The 23,130-nt window shown below is 38.3% G+C and overlaps 3 protein-coding genes across 4 annotated transcripts; 1 reads left to right on the forward strand and 2 right to left on the reverse strand.

The window, feature by feature from the left end:
• Nucleotides 1-1,878: 1,878 nt before the first annotated feature.
• fkbp10b (FKBP prolyl isomerase 10b) lies at nt 1,879-8,126 on the forward strand. The gene is made up of 10 exons (XM_056366897.1): nt 1,879-2,304; nt 2,554-2,699; nt 3,567-3,756; nt 3,955-4,100; nt 4,783-4,972; nt 5,176-5,321; nt 5,790-5,979; nt 6,077-6,219; nt 6,762-6,925; nt 7,675-8,126. Exons 1-10 carry the CDS (start codon nt 2,108-2,110, stop codon nt 7,864-7,866), a joined length of 1,704 nt encoding a protein of 567 aa, XP_056222872.1. The 5' UTR covers nt 1,879-2,107; the 3' UTR covers nt 7,867-8,126.
• On the reverse strand, nt 7,859-14,059 carry LOC130162972 (7-methylguanosine phosphate-specific 5'-nucleotidase-like). 2 transcript variants are annotated; one of them, XM_056366899.1, is made up of 10 exons: nt 13,780-14,059; nt 13,435-13,509; nt 13,022-13,120; nt 12,446-12,515; nt 12,169-12,215; nt 11,819-11,904; nt 11,059-11,148; nt 10,412-10,574; nt 9,848-10,048; nt 7,859-9,740 (listed from the first exon to the last, which is right to left on the reverse strand). In XM_056366899.1, the coding sequence occupies exons 1-10, from the start codon at nt 13,780-13,782 to the stop codon at nt 9,621-9,623; spliced, it is 954 nt and encodes a 317-aa protein (XP_056222874.1). In that variant the 5' UTR covers nt 13,783-14,059; the 3' UTR covers nt 7,859-9,620. The 2 variants fall into 2 exon arrangements, with proteins under 2 accessions (XP_056222874.1, XP_056222873.1); XM_056366898.1 differs by lacking the exon at nt 13,780-14,059 and having other exon boundaries at nt 13,435-13,515.
• A 485-nt stretch (nt 14,060-14,544) lies between these two features.
• On the reverse strand, nt 14,545-20,722 carry klhl11 (kelch-like family member 11). Its single transcript, XM_056366896.1, has 2 exons — nt 19,811-20,722; nt 14,545-17,861 (listed from the first exon to the last, which is right to left on the reverse strand). Exons 1-2 carry the CDS (start codon nt 20,362-20,364, stop codon nt 16,277-16,279), a joined length of 2,139 nt encoding a protein of 712 aa, XP_056222871.1. The 5' UTR covers nt 20,365-20,722; the 3' UTR covers nt 14,545-16,276.
• Nucleotides 20,723-23,130: the final 2,408 nt, after the last annotated feature.

The following is a 23,130-nucleotide window of genomic DNA, read 5'->3' on the forward strand; positions in this document are numbered from 1 at the left end:
CGCAACCATCTGATCAAAAAAATCAAATTTGTGCAATATTTATGTTAATGACCAAATACAAAAGTAATGGCATTCACACGTGTTCAGTGGTAATAAGCTAATCTTAGGTTGCCAGCATGCTAAGATGAACTAAACAATAACATAATATCTGCATATCATTTTAGCATAGTCTTCATGAGCATGTTTCACCTTGATGTCTCGGTGAGGAAGTCAACATTTCTTACGTTGTGTTGAGTGATTTAACATTTCAGTTGTTCTTAGCAGTTGAAGTTTAGAATTTCTAATGAAATAACTGACTCGCAGTTCAGTTTAGAAATTCTGTTGGTGTGCCACATTTTAAAAAGATGTAATGGTTACATGAATAGTTTTACACTTTTCCTGCTGATATTAGTCATTAAAGCTTTGTCAGCGTTTATTGAAATTGTTGTGAAGACTGATCAGATAAATTCAGTGCCTGCTGCCATGTGTGACAAAATGTATGTATGGAGGGGGTCTTTGGCAAATGGGCGAAGCAATTATGGAAATTTTTCACCCACACTTTGTAATAATTATGTGTAAAAATGTCACTTTATTGCAGGTTTGAAACATTTATTACAATCATTGGAAATATATTCCAGGATTATAACACCATTAGCTTCGAATTGTTTGTATTGTAGTTATGCAAATTGTTTACGTTTACAATTATAAGAGCTCAGTTTTAAAGGAATTCATAGATGTTGATTTGCTTAATATTGAAATGTGAGCAACAGAATCTGTAATGATAGATATCTAGCAGAGATGAGTTTACTTGAAACTGGCTGGTAGTCCTTCCTACTTAATGATCAGGCAGATTGTAAATATTTTTGCTGCTGATGTCTTTGCTGCTAATGTAGCATTAAAAAGTAACTGTTGTGTATTCTGTACAGACCATGTTTTAGTTGCTTTTCACCTTGTACAGTTTTTCTTCGTGGTCAGTGAAGTGATTTTCGTGTCAGGTACCTTCAAGACACAACTGTATCCAGTCAGTTGAATTTTAATGCAACTGTATTATTGCCCATTTTGCTGGTTATCCCTGGAATCCCTTTCATATTCATTGGACCCTGGGATCCCAGGACCACACATTCAGACCCACTGGTTTAATAGAACACAATTATGAATATAAAATATAAAAGATTTTATGTGTTATGTTTTTATGTTTATGTATTAATCTTGTCATTTGTGGAGATAAATCGAAAATAGAGGTTATTGTTTGGATTTATAACAGAAGTTTTAAATCCACTAACAGTTACAGATGTGATCTGTAGTATTTTTGTTGTGATGTTGCATCCTTTATTTATTTTTAAATGTATCCTACAGGCTCCCGTAGTTGTAGGAAATAGTGAAGTTATTTTTGCTTTAACTTCACGGCATTAATGAAAAAGCTGAACCTCTTGAGGCTCTCAGGTCACTTTACGGCTCTGACTGGGCTGAACCAGAGGCGGATCTCTCGGCTCCTGCAGCTGTGTGCAGCGGTACTGAAGAGTCAAGCCCCGCTGAACAATAAGCAGGTTTTCTTTCAAAATAAAAGCGGACGATGGAAGATTTTTTGAAAGGACAAAAAAGAATAACCAATTATTCAGGCATATGAATGAAACTAGTCTTAGACACATTGTGTAGTAGAAATAATACGTAATGAGTTAAACCAGAAAATAAAGGTTTTTGCAAAAATGCTTAATAATAAAATCGGATCTTATTAACTACAAACCCATTTATACAAACACCCCCATCCACATTCTAACATTCGCAATATAATTCCTGTTTCATGGTAAAAGTGGATAAATGTGTTTTTGTTTTTTTTTTTGTCCCTTGCTTAACGGAAGTGGTCTCATTTCTTATTGTGGTGAGTTTGATGGGCGCTTCCCACTCCCAACTCCGTCGTTCCTTCCCTCTGGTAAAAAGTTTGCACAGCAACCTGGAGATTGTCCACGTTTACAGCCTTCAGACGCCGCTTTCCTGCTCCACATCTGCAGCCGAGGCCCTCTCTGAAAGGACGCAAACAGCCACGCTCCCAAAATTGATCAGATTTATCACTATTGCGGCATTATTTTTTTTCGAATCCTTCTAAGTTATTTAGCGTGATTCTGCAAATATGTTTGCCTGCTGCCTTGTTTTTTTCCTCTTCACTACGTGGTCTCCCGTAGAGTGTAATCCCAGTCCTGTGTTAGGAGATGTAGTCGTGGACAGATACTTCATCCCCAAGGTCTGTGCCAGAGAAGCGAAAGAGGGAGATAATGTTCGTTATCACTACAACGCCACATTTGTCGACGGGAAAATATTTGATTCAAGGTAAGTTCATTCGCTTTATATAATGAATTCTGAATGCATTTATTTTAGTTTTATGTCATTTTCTAGCAAAGTTGATAACTACTGATCAGGCCCTCAAAGCAGTTCCAAAGCCCAACAGTGTCGTAAATCAATGTATTAATGCTGAGATGCTGATTTACACATTAAAACAAGTTTGCAATGAGCTATTTGGAAAGCTGTAGACACTCATTGCCCTGCAGACGTTCACGCACATTCCTTTGTCTTTCACAGCCATCAGAGAGGAGCCGCCAAGGTCGGACTCTTAGGTGAGGGTCGACTCATCGCTGGCATTGATAAAGGCCTGCAGGGCATGTGTGTGAATGAGCGCAGGACAATCACCATCCCACCTCACCTGGCTTACGGAAGCACCGGTGCAGGTAAGTAAAAAATGTTATATAGTGAAGTGAAGTGGTCTGCAGGAGAGGAAATATCTGTACTGACGGCAGATTTGAAAGGAACATTTAAAAAGTTTGGATGGCACAATACAGTACATTTTCTGTTGTGACCAGCCATTAATATTTGAGATTAGGTTGGCCCTTCTTAATTCTAAAGTTGTTATCTATGGCAAAGGCCCACAGACCCCAGACAGATTTATTTGGTAATATGCGCCACTGAAAGACAGTTCAAAAAAATAAAAAATCATGAGGTACACCTGATGCCCTGTTTTATAGAGGGGGCAGTGTTTTACCTCTAAAGGAATAATTTGACTTGGGGAGATAGTTATGAGAAGACTGGTACCACTGTCCTGTTTTTCCATTGAATACAAGCGTAGCTTAGCATAAAGGCTTTTAAATTATGTTTTTAAATTAAAAAAAAAAAAAAAAACAGGACACAAAATGCTAATTTAAAGCATTATTGGTGTTGGTAGGTGGAGTTTGTCACTTGGCTAGCTGTTTCCTGTCCTTGTGCTAAGCTAACTAGCTGCTGGCTATAGCTTCATATTTAGAATACAGATATGAGAGTTGTATCAATTTACTCATCTACGATTGAGCTTAAATGTCAAACTATACTATTGTTATAATAATGAATTAATATAAAAATTTGAAAGACCAAAAAAAAAAAAAAAAAAGTTAAGTTTGGAAATAAAACTTAATTGAGCACCAAACAAATTCAAAGCAATGCAACCATTACAGATTTGTATCAAAAGCCAAAATGGTCACATTTCGTCTCAATTTCATTCTAATTCTAATCGCCACCAGGTGTTCAATAAACATGTGTTGATGTCTTTATCTAATTGTTTTTAGGGGACGTGGTTCCTCCAGATACCACCCTGGTGTTTGACATCCATCTGTTGGATCTGTGGAACAAAGCCGACCTGGTCGTCACCAAAGCTGTCACCACTCCCAAAGACTGTAAACGCTCTGTGATGCGCACCGACTTTGTGCGTTACCATTTCAACGGCTCCCTGCTGGACGGAACCGTTTTTGAATCTAGGTGAATTCTGGCTTGGCCAAATGTTGGTGTTTTCCCACTCAAAATTACATGTTTACTGAATGATCTAAAGTGTGTACTTCAAACTCTCAAACAAAACCCAGCTCTGACAGCTCTTCTGTGTTTTGTATTGTGTCACCCAGGTATGTTGTCTGTGTGAAGTTGTGTGTTTGACTTTGCGCTTGTATGAGCCCTACGTAGCTACATCAGGAAACAGACCCACGACTCCTTAGTGGGGGAAGGTTGGCTGATCAAGGGCCTGGATGAGGGCCTGCTGGGCATGTGTGTGGGAGAGATCAGAAATATTGTCATCCCACCCTTTAAAGCCTACGGAGAAAAGGGATCAGGTGAGTGTAAATGTCAGGAGATGAGAAAAAAATTACTTTAGGTGTGGATGTCTTATTCCTGCTTTTCAATTTAACCCTGAACACCATCGGATCAGAGCTCAGAGGAATAAAATGTTGTTAGAAGGAAAATATTCAACAGGCAAATACTCAAAAATTGCAATCGCTTATCACTGGAGATACTTTTTTCTTCATGGTACTCAAAGCACCATTGTAGATTTTTTTTTTTAGCCACTAGTAGTGTAATGGACCAATGTTTTTAAGAGTAAGAGATCAGCATAATAATCCCGTAAGGATAAGCAATAAGGAGCTCATCTCTTTTATAAACTAGTTCCTTAATTGGGGGTTGATTAAAAAAATCTTAATTTTCCAAACTATATTTCACCTGCAGTAAAATTAGCAATCATAGTTATATTATGCTCAATATATAGATCATATAGCTATTTCTATTACTATTCTATAATCTTTGTCTTGCAAAAGCTGCAAATATAGGGAACACAATGTCAGTTTTATTAAGACAACAACAGAGTTAAGAAATAATTGATAGTGTAACATAAATAAGATAGAAAATGATTTAAAAAAAAACAAAAAAAAAAAAACACCACCACCAAAATAAAACTCCAACCACTTGTATTTTTTGTGAACATTAGCAGAAGTTTTAAATGCTCCACTTTCTGCTCACCAGGTACAGAGATTCCTCCCCAGGCGACCCTGGTGTATGATGTCATGTTGGTGGACATTCATAACCCGAAGGACAACATCACCGTTGAGAACCAGGTGGTGCCCGAGTCGTGCACCCGCAGGTCTATCGTTGGGGATTACATGCGGTACCACTACAATGGTACTTTCCTGAACGGAGTCACCTTTGACACAAGGTGAGTTCAGGTCATTCCGACAATGAAAATGATTGTAAGTGGGTCCCCGGTTATTTGGGTGGATTTCGCTTTTTTTCTTTTTTTTTCTTTTTTTTTACAGAAAATGTATTTTTGGCATTATAACGTAATTGTCTGTGAATTTCTGAAAAAAAAAAACAACCCATTTTTGACGTTTATTTCTCCCTGTCTGCGACTGCCCACAGCTACCAGAGAAACAGCACATACAATACCTACATCGGGATGGGGTATGTGATTGCAGGCATGGACCAGGCCCTGATTGGTGTGTGCGTTGGGGAGAGGAGGAGGGTCACCATCCCTCCACACCTGGCGTATGGAGAAAAAGGAGCAGGTGAATTACTGTACTTTTTCTTGTAGCTTGTAACAAGCTCTCTGCATATGAAAATCTTTCCCAAATTGACACTTAATAGATTTAATAATAACACATAACATACACATCTGCATAACCTATTAAAATCCTGGTGAAAGAGCATTTTGAGAACAACTTGGTTTCGTGTTGTTGGTCAAAACAGACTATATAGCAGTCCCATCTTTCTTTTTGCTTGTTGCAGAAAGGGAAAAGGATCTTTTAGTAAATACACAACAAAAAGTGCTTTTTTTTTTTTTTTTTTTTTTTTTTTTGCAGTTAAATATTCTATGCCAATTGAATATCTTTGGATTTTCTGAATATTAATCGGATAACATAACCATTAACAGTCCCTTAATTGACTGGTTATGTATAACTGAAAAACACATGACCAGTGTTTCCAAAACTGTGAGTTACCAAAGAAAATGCCATAATTTTCTGTGGTCTTTCCAGGTGGTGTCATCCCTCCGTCGGCTGTACTCGTCTTTGACGTTCAAATCATTGACTTCCACAACCCCAACGACAAAGTGGACATCCAGACCACCCACAAGCCTGAAGTGTGTAACGACACCACCGCGGTGAACGACCTTGTCTGGTATCACTACAACTGCACCATGTTGGACGGCACACTGCTCTTTTCCTCGTGAGTCACCCTATCATCACATGCAATTTTAGATAACATAAATGCACATTACACATCTATTTTCATTTATCCAACATGTAATCAACATTGTCTTCAGACATGACTATGAGAACCTTCAGGATGCAGTGCTGGGGTCAGACAAAGTGATCGACGGGCTTGACGAGGGTTTGCGGGGCATGTGTGTGGGAGAGAAGAGGTTGATAACAGTGCCTCCTCACCTGGGCCACGGAGAGAAAGGAGGTGAGACTTCAGCTTTACCTCATAACTTCGAACAACTTTTTTTTATCGGGAGATAGATGGTTTGATTATTATTCTTCATTTATCAAGCTCTAATAGCTCTTATTAGGCTACGTTCAAAACATATGAACCAGTTGTCTGTTGAAATTCATCTATACTTTGTTCCATAGTTTCGTAAGATTTTCAAGTCTAATTGTCTAGAGCTAGCACAAAAAATATAAGAATAACAGTATCAGTTTATGTTGAACTGTGACAGGTTGATTAAAACCCTTATTTCTGTATTTAAGTAAAAAGGAAATTGTGATTTAAACTTTTAAGCTCATGTCAGTGTCAAAAAAAAATGATAGCAGTGACTGAATCCTACGTCTACCCCTCTCATAATACAAAGTTTTTTTAACAAGCTACACCGCCCTGACAATAAATGAAAAGGTAATTATGAGTAATAATTACCTTTTATTATATAATTACCTAATTATGGTAATTATTATACACACGTATACTAATAGGTAAGACCAAACTTAAACTGCCTTTTTTGTGTCTCTCAGCCACTGGTGTGCCGAGCAGTGCTGTGTTGGTCTTTGATATTGAACTGGTGAGCTTTGAGAAGGGAGTGCCCCCTGGTTACCTGTTTGTGTGGCTAGAGGACACTCCTGCAAACCTGTTTGAAGCCTTGGACATCAACAAGAACAAAGAGGTTCCAGAGGAGGAGGTAGGTTACTGCAGACCATCCAGTTCAAAACCTATATCTTGCAAGACGAACATGTTTTTATATGCAACATCATAATCTGTAAAGTAACTGGGAATTACACCACACATACAACTGTGGTGGAAATTTAAATACTCCAGTAATGAAAAAATACTACCACCGCTTATCAAAGAGCTCCATAATGATAAAACTCCAACATACATTGGTACTTAAAACTCACTGGGATTTATAAATTCCTTACTTTGGCGCCATCTGGTGGTGGTATTAAAAATGACTCGGCTGGCGGTTTCACAGATCTACGTAAACATGCCATCAAAATAATTTTAAAGATTTAATTTTAAAGTGTATTCTTCACCTCGGAAACAGCAGTTAAAAAAAGTCACCTCAAGGTCCATTTAGTAGCTGTTCTGGGGCTTTCGATCGCATCAAGTGATCTTCTATGTACTGCAGAGGTTCAGATTTCCAGTTGTGAGCACTAAAAGGAAGCTTGCATTCACAAGACGGGGGAGGTGTGATTAATTAAGAATTGATCACTAATTATAACTGGCATTAAAATATTAGGCTATCCCCGACCATCATCACATTGACCTGTTGACCCTGAACTTCTCAGGTGAGATAAAAGTGAGGGGAAAAGTGTTGTTATGCCGGCTTCCTTGTGTGCAGTTTTAGGAGCTGCTTTTTCTCTCTAAGCTGATGAAGCACTCTGACCACATCACAGTAATCAGTAATATTCCTCTTTGACCCTTTTCTAGTTCGGGGAGTTCATCAAGCTGCAGGTGGCAGAGGGCAAAGGTCGTATAAAGCCTGGACTGACCATGGAGCAGGTTGTTACTGACATGTTCCACAACCAGGACCGAAATAAAGATGGACTGATCACAGAGAACGAGCTCAAACTGAAGGTCGAGGAGGACAAGGAAAGGGAAATGAGGCATGAGGAGTTGTGATGAGGATGAATGTTTTTATTCTCTCTCAGGGATGAACCCACCAACACAACAAAAACAAGCAGCGAGAGACTTTTCCCATACAGCGTCAAGGTTTTAATATTGAACAGTTTTTTTTTCTTTAAATGACAAGAAAACAGTGCAGATGATCTTTTTGTGTGTTGTTGTGTGAGTGTTTGACAGTATGTATTTCAGAAAACAAAACAAGCACCTTTATTTGTCCCTGAAAGTCACATTAATTAAAATGTTTGTAAGAAAATGAACATGGTTTCGGTTTTTCTACAACTTGTATCACTACACAGAAAACCATGACACCTGAAATAACTGCATCTGTGCACCAATATATGGATAAACTGTCGGTAATTGCCTGATATCATTTTAAAAAAAGAGTATTTAACTTGCACATAAAAATACTCTATCCCACTCTTTTTTGGTGGAAGATGCAGAGTTGCAATATTTCTCAATGTCACGCTTAAAGGGGTAGTTGTAACTCTGCATCCTGCACCACAAAGTCTGGCAGATTGTAACTTTAATGGGCAAAAAAAAAAAAAAGAAAAGAAAAGATGACGAGTGGAATTTAAGTTGGAGAAAATGGATATTAATAATGCTAAAAGAATTCAAGGCTTTCATTATTTCCTGTGACTTTGCCGGTTTTTATTGGGAGAAAATCCACCATATGATAAATAAAATTGAACTATACCTTTTCGCTGAGAAAAGCACATTTACAAGTTAGTACTTATTCATCTTTTGTTCTACACAAGTATTACACCTATAGTAAAGTGCAACTAGCGCAATGTTAAGTCCTTCTGTATAGCAGCCGCAGTGTTTCAGTGCAAAGAGAACATTTGTTAGGAATATGCACATCCCACATTGTATATTCCCTTCTTGGGAATACTGATGTACTGTAGCTTTCTGTTTGACTCGTATTATCGCGCTTGCCTACACTGTCCCTGGTTAAAAAAAAAAAAAAAAAAGTTAAAATAACCTACATAATGACAAATATAATAGCTTAAAGACTGATAACAGCACTATCAAGTTATCTGCACCCTACAAATAAACTGATGATCCATGTGTACAGCACAGTCTCTGTACTCTGGAGCGTCAAGTACCTGCAGTGTACACAGAGGTAATACACAGTACACACCAGAGAAGTGTGAGTATAAAGTAGAAGACTTTCCAGATAAAGGGACAGTTACAAAACACGTAACGCCTTTGCTCGTACATGAACATATTTTAAATACTGGTACTGGTAAACAACAAAGTAAAAAAAAAAAACTATTTTGAGCTAAAAAGCAGTGAAAAGAGGCAGAATATTAGAAATTATTTGTACTGACAGTTTTAAGAGATCGCTGAGTTGCTGATTTCTTTTCGGAGTGAGGGCTGCAGATATACACTTTATCTATTTGAAACAATACAATATAAATTCTCACTTCACTGAGTTCTGATGAGGTGGCGCATTGTTATTCTGGTTCTACTGTTTTGATCCCGACATCCAAAATAAAAAGCAGGAAGAAAGCGATTAACGTATAGCCTAGCACAACAATAATCTGTTTGGCTGCAAAGCTGATAGAAATCACAAATTCTACAAAACTAAGCTTACAAATAAATGTCAAAATTAAAAAAAAGAGTTCAGAGTGTGTGTGATTTGCAGCATTAACCACATTAGTGGACACAGTGGTTAAAAAGTCAAGTTTTAGGTCTGGTTTGAGGTAAGTAATGCAGTGTGAATGGAGTGAACAGGTCCATCGGTGTGTGTCTTACTTGTTGTCTCTTGATGAGGTAATGTATCTGAGGATGGCGTTTTGAACGTCCATCGTCTCGTCTTTCACCAGTACGATGTCAAAGGAGTTGATGTACGACTCTTTCCTCTCTTCCACCTGAGACACAAACCGCAGACAATGAGAACTCAATGTCTATAACTCGATGTGCTGACATAAAAAAATCCCAGCACCAAACATTAGTCTGTTCAACCAGCGGGTCAGACCTGGTCATTCAGGAAGCCAATGGTCAGGATGTTCTGGGGCTCAGACACTCCGTCAGCCATGGTAAGGTCTCCCAAAGAGTCTCCCAGCAGCAGCACATTGGATCGACCCTGCAGCTCTCTGAGGCCTGCTGCGTGTGACAGAGCGCCTTCCCTCTTGTTGAAGGTGTGGATCAGTTGGCCTTTGAAGGCTTGCAGGACGCCCTTATCAACAACAATGTTCAAGAAAGGTTCTTTCATACAGAGACTGAAGTTGGTGGAATAACATCATGTTGATCTTTGACTGGTAAAAAAATCTATTTGAGTGTTGCACTAAAACGTAGTAGGAAATGTAACATGATCACAACATTCCTGATGAAAGTCAATATTATGATGGGGAATACACCAATGATCCTGCTGTATACATTTTTTTTTACCTTTTAAAATGTTTTTTAGCTTTTTTTTCCATTGTCTTTATAATATTTGGTCTCTAATTGTATTGGAAATTGAATTAGATTTAAAATGGTATTGTATCATTTGTATTTATCAACATCAGCGAGAATCTTGCATAGCTGTCGTCCAACTCACAGTTTGGTCAAAGTCCATATAGTTGGAGATGATGTGGACATTGGGATGGAAGACGTGGTTCTGTCGGATCACCTCCTCCAGGACGTCTCCAACACCGGCCGAGAAGATCAACAGAGGAACCTGGTGCTCGGACAGATGTTCAAAAAACACTTTGTAGCCGTCCCTAAAGAAATACACACACACCTCATCAGATGAGACACATGAACCAATGACTATCTGAGCTGAGAGATGTGCAGTGATTCTGACGAACAACTAGACTGTTTCATTTATTTGAACGTGAAAAGTGATTGAAGAACAATATTACACATGAGAAAACACCACTAGTTTAAATTACTGTTTTTGCCAAAGTATTGCAGATTCTTCCTATAATGTATTTGTCAAGTAGTATGACAAGAAGTTAGATTGATGTCATGTTCAGTATATCTAAAGTCAACAAAGTATTTGATATTGCTGATGCCAAGCTCCTTTTTTTTAATCAGTTTTGTTGTTTACCAGTAATGGTACTTAAATGTTTTCACTACAGAGCACCTCAGATGTGCTAGTTTTCTTGTGCATAACAATAGAGCAAACTAAATGTTAATGTTGTGTCATATATGGAGCCAATCACTCGCGTTGAGGAAAATATAAAATGACTAAAATGTGTGTACCTGAGCATAGTGTTGGATTCCTTAACGGCCTGGGCGAGCATGTCCTTTCTGATCTTCTGCTGAATCAGCAGCTCATGAACTTTGGTCCACCTGTAGAGAGCAGCACAAGACAACGTCAGAGTCAAATACCAATAAAGACATTTTTCTTTTGGCAATTTTGTGACACATTCAGTGGGTGCTGGAAAGTTAGCAAACCTTGTTCTATGAAAATGTGAAAAATATTCCATAGTTCTACATACAGTTGACCTGACCTTCATCTAAGTCCTAAAACTAGATGAAGAGAACACAGTTAAACAAATAACATTAAGTATTTTTGTTAGTAATAGTATGTTAGTAATTGGTGTGACCCTTTTGAGCAGCAATTACTTCAACCAAACGTTTCCAGAGACTGTTGATCAGTCCTGCAGATCGACTTGGAGGGATTTTGGCCCATGCCTCCTTATAAAACTATTTCAGCTCTGATGTTGGTGGGCTCCCTTGACTGAACTGCTTGCAAGAGAGGAGGAGACCTCAGGTCTAATCAGCCCTTTAAATGATAATTCTCTAGGTTCACATACTTCCAACAACATATTTAATGTTGGATCATTTTGCTCAATAAATAAATGAAAAATTATTGTGTTTTTTGTGTTATTTGTTCAATTTGATTCTCTTCATCTAATTTGGGGACTTAGATGAGGATGTTGTCCCATTTTACGTCAACTGTATGTAAATTATAGAACAGAGAAGTGTGCTTATATTGGTAAATCTGTATGTTTCTTACCACTCCACCATGAAAGGCAGTTTCTCTTCAGCACTTCGGCTTGCATCAATCTCTATGGGATAGTAGGTGTTCAACAGCTCCCTCATCTACAATGAACCAACACAAAATATTGAACAATACTTTACAGACCAACTAAATTGGATGTATCAGCATGTTTTTGTTGGTCCATGTTGCAGTGATGGGTGCAAAATTATAGGGTAGCAATCAACAAATCATGATGTGAACATAAATTTGTATTTGTCACAAACATGTAGATGTCATTGCAGAAAAACAAACAGCAACTGCATTGGGAAGAACTATACTGGTGTAAAATGGACTTAGGACTGCACTTATGACTGTAGCACAGTTACCTTCAGAGTGCAGTCTTCATTAATCAACAACCGGTTATCTAGGATGTCTGAATAAAGCAAGGAAAACAGATTTGTAACAGTTTCAGAAAAGCAAAAGACACTCATACAAACAAGTCACAGGTGCAGGACAAAGTAACTTAAATAAAACATGCACAAATACAATCTGAGTCAATTGATAAATCCTTCAGATCAAATTATCCAGATGTCCAGACTCTACCAAATCTTAAAAACACCATTTGGCCATGATGCAGATAATCTTTGTGGCCTGTGTGCTTACTGTGGGTGGTGGGGACTCTCTTGCCGTTGTGAGCGAATCTGGTCAGAGTCATGTCGAAGTCTGAGATTACCTGAGAAAACATGGCCATTTGGAACTAAAAAATAGTACTGTGCCACTCAGCAAGCAACCAAATCCATGATTAAATCAAATATACAGTAGTTAAGTTTACATTTGTTGTTTTCTTTTTGCATTTATTTATAAAGGCTCAAAACTCTCAGATAATAGTTTATGCTTATATAATAAGGTTATGTTATTTCAGTAATCTGTCTTCTTGCAAAGTCTGAGATTTTGGTATTGACACAGAAGACATGTAGAATTAGTCTAAGCATTCCAAGCATACTTGTCAACATTCATCCTTTTATATCCAGAAAATTATCCAGAAAATCCTGTGTTTTGGGATCATTTGCTGTATTTGATTATGATGATCTCATGAAAGAGGACTGACACTCAAGTTCCCTGATGATGCTGGAATGAGTTTGACATGCAATCCTGTAATCTGGTCAAATAATCAAACTCCTCAAGTGGACATCTCCAAACATGCATGATGTGAAGGCGCCCTCCAATCAGTGCTCTTACCTGAAGGTTTCCCGCACCTGCTCGCTGCATGGCATTGATTGTTTCCTCCACTCTGCTGCGCTCCCTCATTAGCACAGAGCCCTTGGCTAGCTCTGGGATCTGAACCAAAAAGAGTTCTGCCTTACAATGCATGTTTATCCACACAAAGTCTCACGGAAAGGAGGAGAACAGACGACAAGGGGGGTGATATCGGCAAAAGCAGATTCCAGGAGGGCTTTATACCGGAATATGTTACATGCTTTAGGTAATGTCAACACAACACAACACAAAGTTGTTGAAATATCTCAGTATAATTTGTTTTTCTGACAAGTGGACAGGTCTCTTCTTTCTTTTAGTGAGTGCACATAAATTCACCAAATGTAAACTTTCTGAAATGAAACCTTCATTTTCTTAATTTAGTGGAGCTTCTTTACCTCGGTCTTGATCAGTTGGTGCCAGATGGCCAGTACAGTCCGCACAGGTGTGTAAAGCCAGGGAATATGGTATATCTGCATGGCAAGTCAAGAAAAAAACTTTGGGTGATGATTTATTTTATAGAGAGAGAATAATGGTGTAATTTGGTTGTGGTTACAGCCGACAGTTCTGTTTAAATGCATTTATTCACACCATGTTTTATCTGATATACAAAGGTCAACTATATTTGACTGAAAACTCATTATCCTTCGTTATTTTGCCATCCAAAGTCTGACTTCTAGGTTTACTAGCATCTTTGACTACGACTGCAATGATTACGTAGCGGCTGACCGTTAACAACTTACCATTTTCAAACGGAGAGGAGACGAGTCAGCGAGGTGTAAACTGCTTTTCACCGTTAAAAATGCATTGTATTAAATGACTGCTGTTTATATCTTAAATATTTAATAAATAGTGCATTAATGTTCCACTTTACAGTCGACAGCTGGTTTGAATGATTTTGTTTACGTCTCTGTTTGTCGCTCCGATAGCGTTCCCAGTTTTGTGTACTAAGCATACATGGTTCCGCCGCATATTTGTTCCTAGTACCTCAGTGTGCTACAACTTCAATTTATTTAGCCTTTATTTTGTTTACATTTTCGAAAAATTGACTACGCCGAATTAATTACACACAGCTCTTTTTTGCTGTGTACCATTAGATGGACTGACAACTATGACTGAATAACTATGATAATGAAGAAATCATAAAAACCTGATGATTTTCAAAGAGGTTCTTAATCATTCAAGATTCTGTCCCAAGACATTTTTTCGTATGATACGGTCTCCACTTTTTTTTAAATGTCTTTTGTGAATGCAATCCGTATTTTAGAAAATATTGTAGCTAAAAGTATGAGCAAAACTTGATTGTAACATAGAGACACTATGAGTGACTTCATGTATATTGAATCACCAGGACAGCATGCTGCTTGTACAACAGCTGCCATAAATTAAAGATGATTAATTATGATTTCGTGTGTATTACAATATGTAGTATTAGTCATTAAAAAAAAACCTTTGGACATGATATTGTTACATTGAATGCATAGATGGCTGGGTGGATTAAAGTGCACTTTTTTCAGAGATGACAAACTACATTTCAGTGCATTAACTTTTATTACACCTGCAGCTCTTGCACATACAAATGCAATGGCACCATGTCACACAGTAAACTTGGCTGCATGAAGTCTGAATGTATAGCACTGACAAATCATACTTTATCCCAAAACCTACTGTTATCAAACTGGGACAAATATCTGAACTTGAAACCCAGCCTCAAATGTGATACTACTGCCAATCACTAAAATCTGCCTGTCTGAGTCTACTCTCTTGCATTCTGCAGTAATCCCAATGGCTTCAAACCCGTTCTTTAAAAATGCAACCTTCCATATATACATATCAATGGTAGACTCACCAAGCCTAATTAGATCATAGTTATTGACAGTTTGGCAGGAGATACCACAGGCAAACACATTTTCAACAGTAATAGAGAAACGCACTGAGCTCAACAACTGGTCCACACAACACTAACTGAGTAAGAGGATTGGAGTTAAAAAAAACAAAAAAACTTCTGTTAAATTTGACACTCAGGGTCCTTCAGTGCAGGAAATACAGTTAATTCAACTACACTGATAAGAAACAGCTGGGAACATTATGAGAAATATCCACAAAACAGCCTCTTGGTTCAACACGTTTCACACATTGTGAACATGTGCTCTTATTCACTTAAAGCAAGACAGCAAATTCTGCAAGAAGTGCAGGGCAGAGCAAACCAAATGAGTCCACCAAAACCAACAAACCAAATAACTCCACAAAAGCACAGTCATAACATTTAATTGGATAAGAGAATTTAAATGTAAAAAAGAAAAAGGTCTTTTGCAAAAAATGATTTTTTTATCATCATTATGGTAGTACTTGGTCTGATCATTCAAGATATGTAACAACTTGGGAAATCAAATAAAGGAAATTTTGACTGGCTAAAATATTAAGGTTGAATAATATTATATTCACATGTAAACACATCCATTGGAATGACAAAAGTGTTTTGCAATCTGTACAAACTGTTTTAGTGCACATATTCTAGTGCAAAAGTGTATTAAATAAGCTTTGTTGTAAAGAGGGTGAAACATTTAATCACAGCCTGATCCCCAATATGTGCTTTGCTCAATACTTATTTCTTGCTTAAAAATAATGAACAAATAAATTGGAGGTAGAAAGTAGATTAAGGTAGCAATAGCAGTACAAAGTTAAAGGCTTTCTTTTCTTAGCTGGTTGTTTCAGTATGTTCATTGTCGCCACACTGATAATTTAAGTGCCATTTAATTCTAACCTACATTCCAATAAATGTAGACATCATTTAATTTGCTAAATTTACATCTCTACATAAACCTTACTAAATTTCACAGGACAGCATCACTGACAGCTGTCAGTTTTAGTTTAACTTGCACCACAAATCCTGACATCATTTCCTCTTAGGTGTTAAAACAGACCACATATAAAAAGCAAAGCTAAGTTGTTTAGCAGTGAAATCAACAAAGTTGTTAGAAAATGTCACAATATAATTTACTAGCAGAATAAAAGTTAGGCTTAAGCTAATGGTGCAAGTCCAAAATGATTATGCAAGAGTGATAACTTTTAGTAGCTTGTCTGGCTAATTCTTATTTTTTCTCTATACTAGCAATTTGAACAGTGTAATCTTTAGCCCCCGATAAACCATGCAGACATTTCACCCCAATAAAGGCAAAAACAAGGCATTTATCAGCAGATGAAGTGCTAGCTAGACAAGGCAGAATGCCAAATTTGACCTCAACATTCAATCTGAGATTGCAACTGTCTCCGCAGAGTGAGTGTGCGTCGATGGAGCTGCTGCATCTGCTGCATGCGGTCTCGCTGGCGAGCCAGGTTCTGGGGCATGGGGAAGCGCTGGCAGCCGTACAGATAATGGTATGGGATGCGAACATGGCAGGCTGCGGCTCGGCAGCGAGGCTGAGGTAAGGGTGGCAGCAGCATCCAACGTTTCCTCTCAGCACAGTAACGGTAGACCTCTTTGCGATATTGCTTGTCCATGTTGTTGCTGTTCCTCCACCCGCCTATGATGAATATGTCTTCACCAAGGTAGCAAATGGCAGCACCTTCCATTCCCAGGACCTCTGGAGGGAGGCTGTCGAGGATGTCGTCTGAGATGTTTCTGCTGACTTTTTGCTGTGCAGCCTCGACTGTTACCTTGTAGGTTTTGGGGCAACAGGAGGCTGTGTGGTAGAAGTTGGTGGATGCAACAGCCATTTGAAAAATACAGTAGTTATCAATGAGTGGTAAGGAGTCCACTTCCTGCCACTTGTGACTCTCTGTATCGTAGCAATTGGTCACAGTGCTCAGTCCATCCCCAGTGTCCATATCTACAGGGGTCCTGGCCATCACATACACGTAGCGATCCTCCACGCTCACTGTTTTTACATCTCGTAGTATTTTTGGTGCTGGCTCAAGATTGTGCCACTCGTCCTGATCAGGATCATAGACAGTTACATCCTTGAAGCCGGGACTGAAGTTGCCGTGACCACCGATGCTGTAGAGTATGTCTTTGACACATGCAAGGCTGAAGGAGTGCTTGCGAGAGGTCAGGCTGCTGACCTGTTCCCAGCTGTTGCAGTTGGGGTTGTAGCGCTCAGCCATCTTGGCGAAGCCTGGCTCCATGGAGCCTGCCACGTAAACATGGCTGTCAGTGACTGCGATGGCATGTCCATCAAGGTGGTTGTGAATGTGTGGCAGGTTGACCCAACGGTCTTCAGCTACAAAGTAGCCCACACACTCACTCAAATACTCTCCCCCTTCTGAAACACCACCCACTACCATGATTACATCCATGTTCTGGCCAAAACGTGGCTGGACCGCTGCCATGTAGGAGGCATGGAGCTCTAAATCTGCTAACTTAAGGCTCTCAAAGCGAACAGCATGGATCTCAAGTGTGTCAGACACCAGCTTCTGACAAGATGCACTGTTTGCCACCAACGGCTCCTTTCTCACCACCTGTGTCAGGATGGAAGGAGCAATCTGTGGCAGTCTTAAAAGCCTGAACAGCTCCTCAAAGTGCTTCTCTCGCTCCACCATATTTTGGTGCACCCATTTTACAATGGTTTCAAACAACTCTTGTTCAGAATCCACAGTGATTTCTGAGTCTGAGAGCCAGTCTCGCACCAGGTGAAATGGCAGTGTGTAGAATTCTTCCTTGTGGATAACTTTGTGGAAGTTTCTTCTAATGGTCTCAGCGGCCCCCAGGGCCAGCTGATCCAGAGTGTACATGTGGGCGAGGCTGTGCACGGCTACACAGTTGGACAAGCTCAACTTCTTCATCAGAAACTCTCCACAGAAGTTCTTTAGCTGCACCAACAGGAACCTAACAGTGTGGATAAGTCAGAATTGTCAGACAACATTGGCATCTAAAGTTAAAAATCACGATCTGTAATGAACAGTGTAAAAACATTTTATTCCCAAGAGAAGACACTGTAAGAAAACCTTCTATGTAGTAATTTTCTTTTGCCTTGGTGGTCTGGCAGTATCAAGGTCTATAACCTTGAATACATGTATCTAAGTGTTTTTACTTGGATTTTACTCAGACTTTCATATAAAGAGGTAACCTCAAACTACTACATCAACATACAATTTTAAGTGTAGTATTATCAAATTGCCTTGACGATGCGATAAAATGTTGCAATCAATTGTATAAAATAATTAAATAATTATTTTTCACAGGAAACATATTGATGTGTCGTAGTGGGAAAAGCACAGGTGTTACTATTACCCTTTTTACACCGAAATTAGTGGGTATATGGGGGTATATGGAGGCCAGAGACTGTTAGGTTGTTACTTATTTGTTTTTTACTTCAGTCTCTTCAAACTCAACGCTGACAGAACATTGCTTCGAGCACCACTTGAACAGAGACGTATGGAATTTGTGGCTTCAATGGCAAAGAGTCAAAGAAGTTACCGATAGATGACGCACATAATAAAATCATGCTGGAAAAGGGCCAGAAATTAGCGAGGTAAAAATACTTTGGGTATTTATTGGTTTTGTTTTTTAGTTATTCTGGCTGACCTCTGCCCAGGTTGATGTCGGGCGTAGCAATGATCCCAATTACATGAAGTCAACAATGTCCATGTATGAATAAAAAATAGCAAAGGTGTAAGTTGTCCTGCCCTAACAGGTCCAACAGCACAGGAACATAAGGGAGTTGTCAGTGCAGCACATTGTTTAAGCCGTAAACAACCACTCAGGCCAAAATGAAAACACGGATTTGAATGGCCGTTAATAAATCATAAACATAATGCACAAGGTGCCAATACGAGCCTCATCTATTTCTAGCAACTCACTTTGGTATTAGTATGTTATGGTTTAAGCAAATATGTCAAAAATTCAAAGTTGTGTCAGGTACTTTTGACATTTTTTTCACATTTCATAGACTCAACAATTGATTCATTGAGAGAGAAAATCAGCTGATTTAATGGATTGTTAGTCACAGCCCTAGATTAACTGCATGGATGGATTACTGAACAGGACTACTGAGTAAAGGCCAAGCCCAAGGGGTCAAGGGGCCCTTGTCTTCACCTGAAAAAATATCCCAGAATTGCAAAACGAAGAAATGCGAGACACAAAACTACAAAAGACACAACACATCTATGAAGACATGCAAAATGTCCTCAAAGAGATGAAAAAGATCTGCAAAAAGAAAGCAAGAAACAGCAAAAGAGATGTAAAGCAACCACAAAGAGAGGAAAAGAGACAACAAACATGCGAAAAAAGGCCATGAGAGAAAAAAAACGGCTACAAAAAGACGCAAAATATCCATAATGCAAAACCACCAGAAACGCATGCAACACATCTTCAAACAGATGTAAAATGACCAAACATGAGATGGCTGCGTTTTGTGGTCATTTTGTGCTTCTTTCAGTGTGGGTGGGTTTGTCCTATAGGGGCTGGTTGTGTCAGAATCCATCCATGATTGATTGATGATGAAAATAGCCATTATTTACCGGCTAGTTAATACAGACTATCAGTAAAGACTCTACCCATCATTTACCCAAAGTTTGGCTGTTAATCTGACACACAGTCCTGCCAAATGCACTTTGGATTCTAGTTTTGTTTTAATGAAATCATGCAGACTCAATTAAATAGCTGGTTCCACAGGTGTGCTCACTCCTATTTAAGTCACACCTGCTGATTATAATGAGGATGCAGGTACACAAACTATGGCTTTTTTTTACCACTAGATAAAAAGGCCTGTAGGACAAGTGGAAAGATCTTATTCTGATTCAAATTAAATGTATGGTTAAAAAAATAAACATTACCTGTCAGCAAGTTCCAACACTTCATGCACATTTGCAGTGGTCACTCTGATTTCTCCTGTGTACATGAACTGTATGACACTGCTCACAGTGTCCGGATCTAGTCCGGTTTCCGAGCTCCACTCTTTCAGTTCCACTCGCCTGGACACGGACTCTGAAAACTGTCCGCCCAGCAGCAGCGTGAAGTAGTGCGACGCCGCGGATAATACTGAGCGGTGGGCGGTTAAGATTTGGATTCTTTCCTCAGACACCCCGCCGGAGCAAAACACCAGCGTCGCGTCGCAGAACAGCCCCGCCTTCCTCTGCTCGTTCTGCCGCCGGGAGAGCTCCGAGCAGTAGGCCGGGCAGGTGAACTCCTCGGCCTCCTCAGGTTCCCCGTCACCTGTTACCGCTCCCTGAGTGCCGCCGCTCCGACTGCAGTCCTCCGACCCTTCTGCTGCCGCTGCCATACCGCAGGAGGAAGCTAGTCTCAGAGGCACATGAAAGCTCTGACCTATCTTCGGCAATAACTCGTAGGCATATATAACACACGTAAATAAACAGTCAAATACTGACATGCATGCGAAGCGGTCACAGCCTTAATTGTAAAACTGAAGCGCTCACTTCCGTCTTCCAGAATATCCTTGATTTTTTTCGAGTGTCAATGTGAGGCTCTGAGATACAAGCGAAATATCTCTGCCTGACGCAAATACGGGAGGGTCCGAGATGTCGAGTTTTTGACGTTGTACGCACTAAGACGTCTTTATTTTAGAGAAATTTAACTTTGTTTAAGGGATGCACCGTTTTTGCGCATGCGTGTAACACTTGGTGTCGGTTATTGATTATTAGTCATGTTTGAAGCTTGGTGTGTGATGCCAGCAGACCCACCCTGTTATAGCTATACTATAATACCAAAGAAACTGTAAGGAAATGAATAAATATAACCACAATCCTATGCAAACATGGCACTGTCTTTCTATCTAGCTCTTAAGGGGGACCTCTCTAATGGACTGTTCAAGCACTTACCTTCTAGACAAGGGCTGCAGGATAGCTGGACTAGAATCCAGTTATAAACTATTTATCAACTTGTATAACCTTTCCAATAATGATTTATTAAAAATTTAAAGGAAGCTGACCAAGTTTTGCTGGTGGATTATGAGAATGACTAACATTTAGAACAGACATATGGTTGCTTATTGGAAAATTCTAACGCTTTACAATCATTTATATTTTCATTATTGCTGAATAAACACCCACAGTCACATTAATACCCAAATCTGTTATTTAAACAGCACTCTCCTGCAACAGAGCCTTTATTAAAATAACTGAATGAGAACATCTTAACTAAAATAGGTCTTACCATAAACATTTCACAGTAGCTGTATTGTTCTCTCTACATTTTAACTATTTAAAGTTTTGCACACAGATCAACAGCTGGTCAGACTATGGTGACCAGTTTACTAAAGGGTTACACCTAAGTCTGTGATCCGAGTGCAGGATGATGTATAAACAGATGAAGGACAATATAAAATATCTTCATAGAAGTTATAACCCCTGAAAAATACTGTACATTAAGAAGCACATAAAATGTTTTATAGCTGCATACAACTACATTATAGTGGGTTATAATCCATTCATTAAATGTATAATACCTATGAATGCCAGGGGGGCTTAAATTATCTGTTGTGGCAGTTTAAAAGTATACATACATAAATGCTTTGAACCTAATTTGAGTCCTCAGTCCTCAGTGTGGCAGCTCTTGGTTTCTACCCTTTCCATTTCTAAATACAGTATTGTCCAGGTTACAGATTTGCCTTTTGTTGGAGTATCTTCAAGGTCCAATGTGCAGCATGGGTCCCTTTTGTATACCTACTATACTATGACATTTCCTGGTGTTTTTATGCCTTATTACACTAGATGTTTTTTTTGTTTTTTTTACTTTTTCGCTATACTATACTATGTCGTTTTTTCACTTTTTAGGCCTTACTATACTATGGTATCTTTATACCTACTATACTATGACGTTTTCTGGTGTTTTTATGCCTTTTTACACTGTCGTTTTTTTCACTTTTTTTGCCATACTATACTATGTTGTTTTTTCACTTTTTTTGCCATAGTATACTATGTCGTTTTTTTTTTTCACTTTTAGGCCTTACTATACTATTACGTCTTTATACCACGCTATACCATGACATTTGCTGGTGTTTTTATGCCTTATTACACTATGTTTTTTTAAAACTTTTTTTGCCATACTATACTATGTCGTTTTTTTCACTTTTTAGGCCTTACTATACTATTACGTCTTTATACCACACTATACCATGACACTTGCTGGTGTTTTTTTGCCTTATTACACTATGTGTTTATTTCACTTTTTTTGCCATACTATACTATGTCGTTTTTTTCACTTTTAAGGACTTACTATACTATGTCATCTTTTTACCTTACTAAACTACTTTTTTTTTTTTTACTTGTTTTTGCATGCTATACTATGACGTTTTTATGACATACCAGACCATGATACACATACATACATGCACTTTATTTAAACATACATACATACATACATACATACATACTTTACTTCTCATAGATACTTTCAGACATACATGAATACTTTAATATATACATACATACATACATACATAAGTAGTTTAATTCAGACATTCTTTCAGACCTAAAATCTTTTATTTATACATATTTACCAAATTTCAGACATAAATAATGTATTCATTCATGCTGAAATACGAGTGTATACTATGTTGTTTTTTTCTTTTTTTTTTTTTTTTGCCATAATATACCATGTCATTTTTTTTTACTTTTTTGCAATACTACTGTATACTATTACGTCTTTATACCACACTATACCATGACATTTGCTGGTGTTTTTATGCCTTATTACACTGTGTTTATTTCACTTTTTTTGCCATAGTATACTGTGTCGTTTTTTTTTCACTTTTTTTGCCATAGTATACTGTGTCGTTTTTTTTCACTTTTTAGGCCTTACTATACTATGACGTCTTTATACCTACTATACTATGACATTTGCTGGAGTTTTTATGCCTTATTACACTATATGGTTTTTTCACTTTTTTTGCCATAGTATCCAATGTCGTTTTTTTTCACTTTCTAGGCCTTACTATACTATTACGTCTTTATACCACACTATACCATGACATTTGCTGGTGTTTTGATGCCTTACTATACTATGACGTCTTTATACCACAGTATACCATGACATTTGTTGGTGTTTTTATGCCTTATTACACTGTTTTTTTTCACTTTTTTCCATACTATACTATGTTGTTTTTTCACTTTTTTTGCCATAGTATACTATTTCGTTT

This window comes from Seriola aureovittata, chromosome 21 (assembly GCF_021018895.1).
Source record: "Seriola aureovittata isolate HTS-2021-v1 ecotype China chromosome 21, ASM2101889v1, whole genome shotgun sequence".
Lineage (NCBI taxonomy): Eukaryota > Metazoa > Chordata > Actinopteri > Carangiformes > Carangidae > Seriola > Seriola aureovittata.

Bases quoted from the DNA above. Each gene is read 5' to 3' on its own strand.
- fkbp10b (XM_056366897.1), top strand. From the start codon at position 2,108: ATGTTTGCCTGCTGCCTTGTTTTTTTCCTCTTCACTACGTGGTCTCCC. The intron at 4,973-5,175 runs GTGAGTTCAGGT...GACTGCCCACAG, and splicing joins GGAGTCACCTTTGACACAAG to CTACCAGAGAAACAGCACAT. The intron at 5,980-6,076 runs GTGAGTCACCCT...CATTGTCTTCAG, and splicing joins GGCACACTGCTCTTTTCCTC to ACATGACTATGAGAACCTTC.
- LOC130162972 (XM_056366898.1), bottom strand. From the start codon at position 13,515: ATGCAGATATACCATATTCCCTGGCTTTACACACCTGTGCGGACTGTA. The intron at 11,905-12,168 runs GTAACTGTGCTA...GGTTCATTGTAG, and splicing joins ATGAAGACTGCACTCTGAAG to ATGAGGGAGCTGTTGAACAC. The intron at 9,741-9,847 runs GTCTGACCCGCT...TTTGTGTCTCAG, and splicing joins TTGGCTTCCTGAATGACCAG to GTGGAAGAGAGGAAAGAGTC.
- klhl11 (XM_056366896.1), bottom strand. From the start codon at position 20,364: ATGTCAGTATTTGACTGTTTATTTACGTGTGTTATATATGCCTACGAG. The intron at 17,862-19,810 runs GTAATGTTTATT...CCACACTGTTAG, and splicing joins GTGTTGGAACTTGCTGACAG to GTTCCTGTTGGTGCAGCTAA.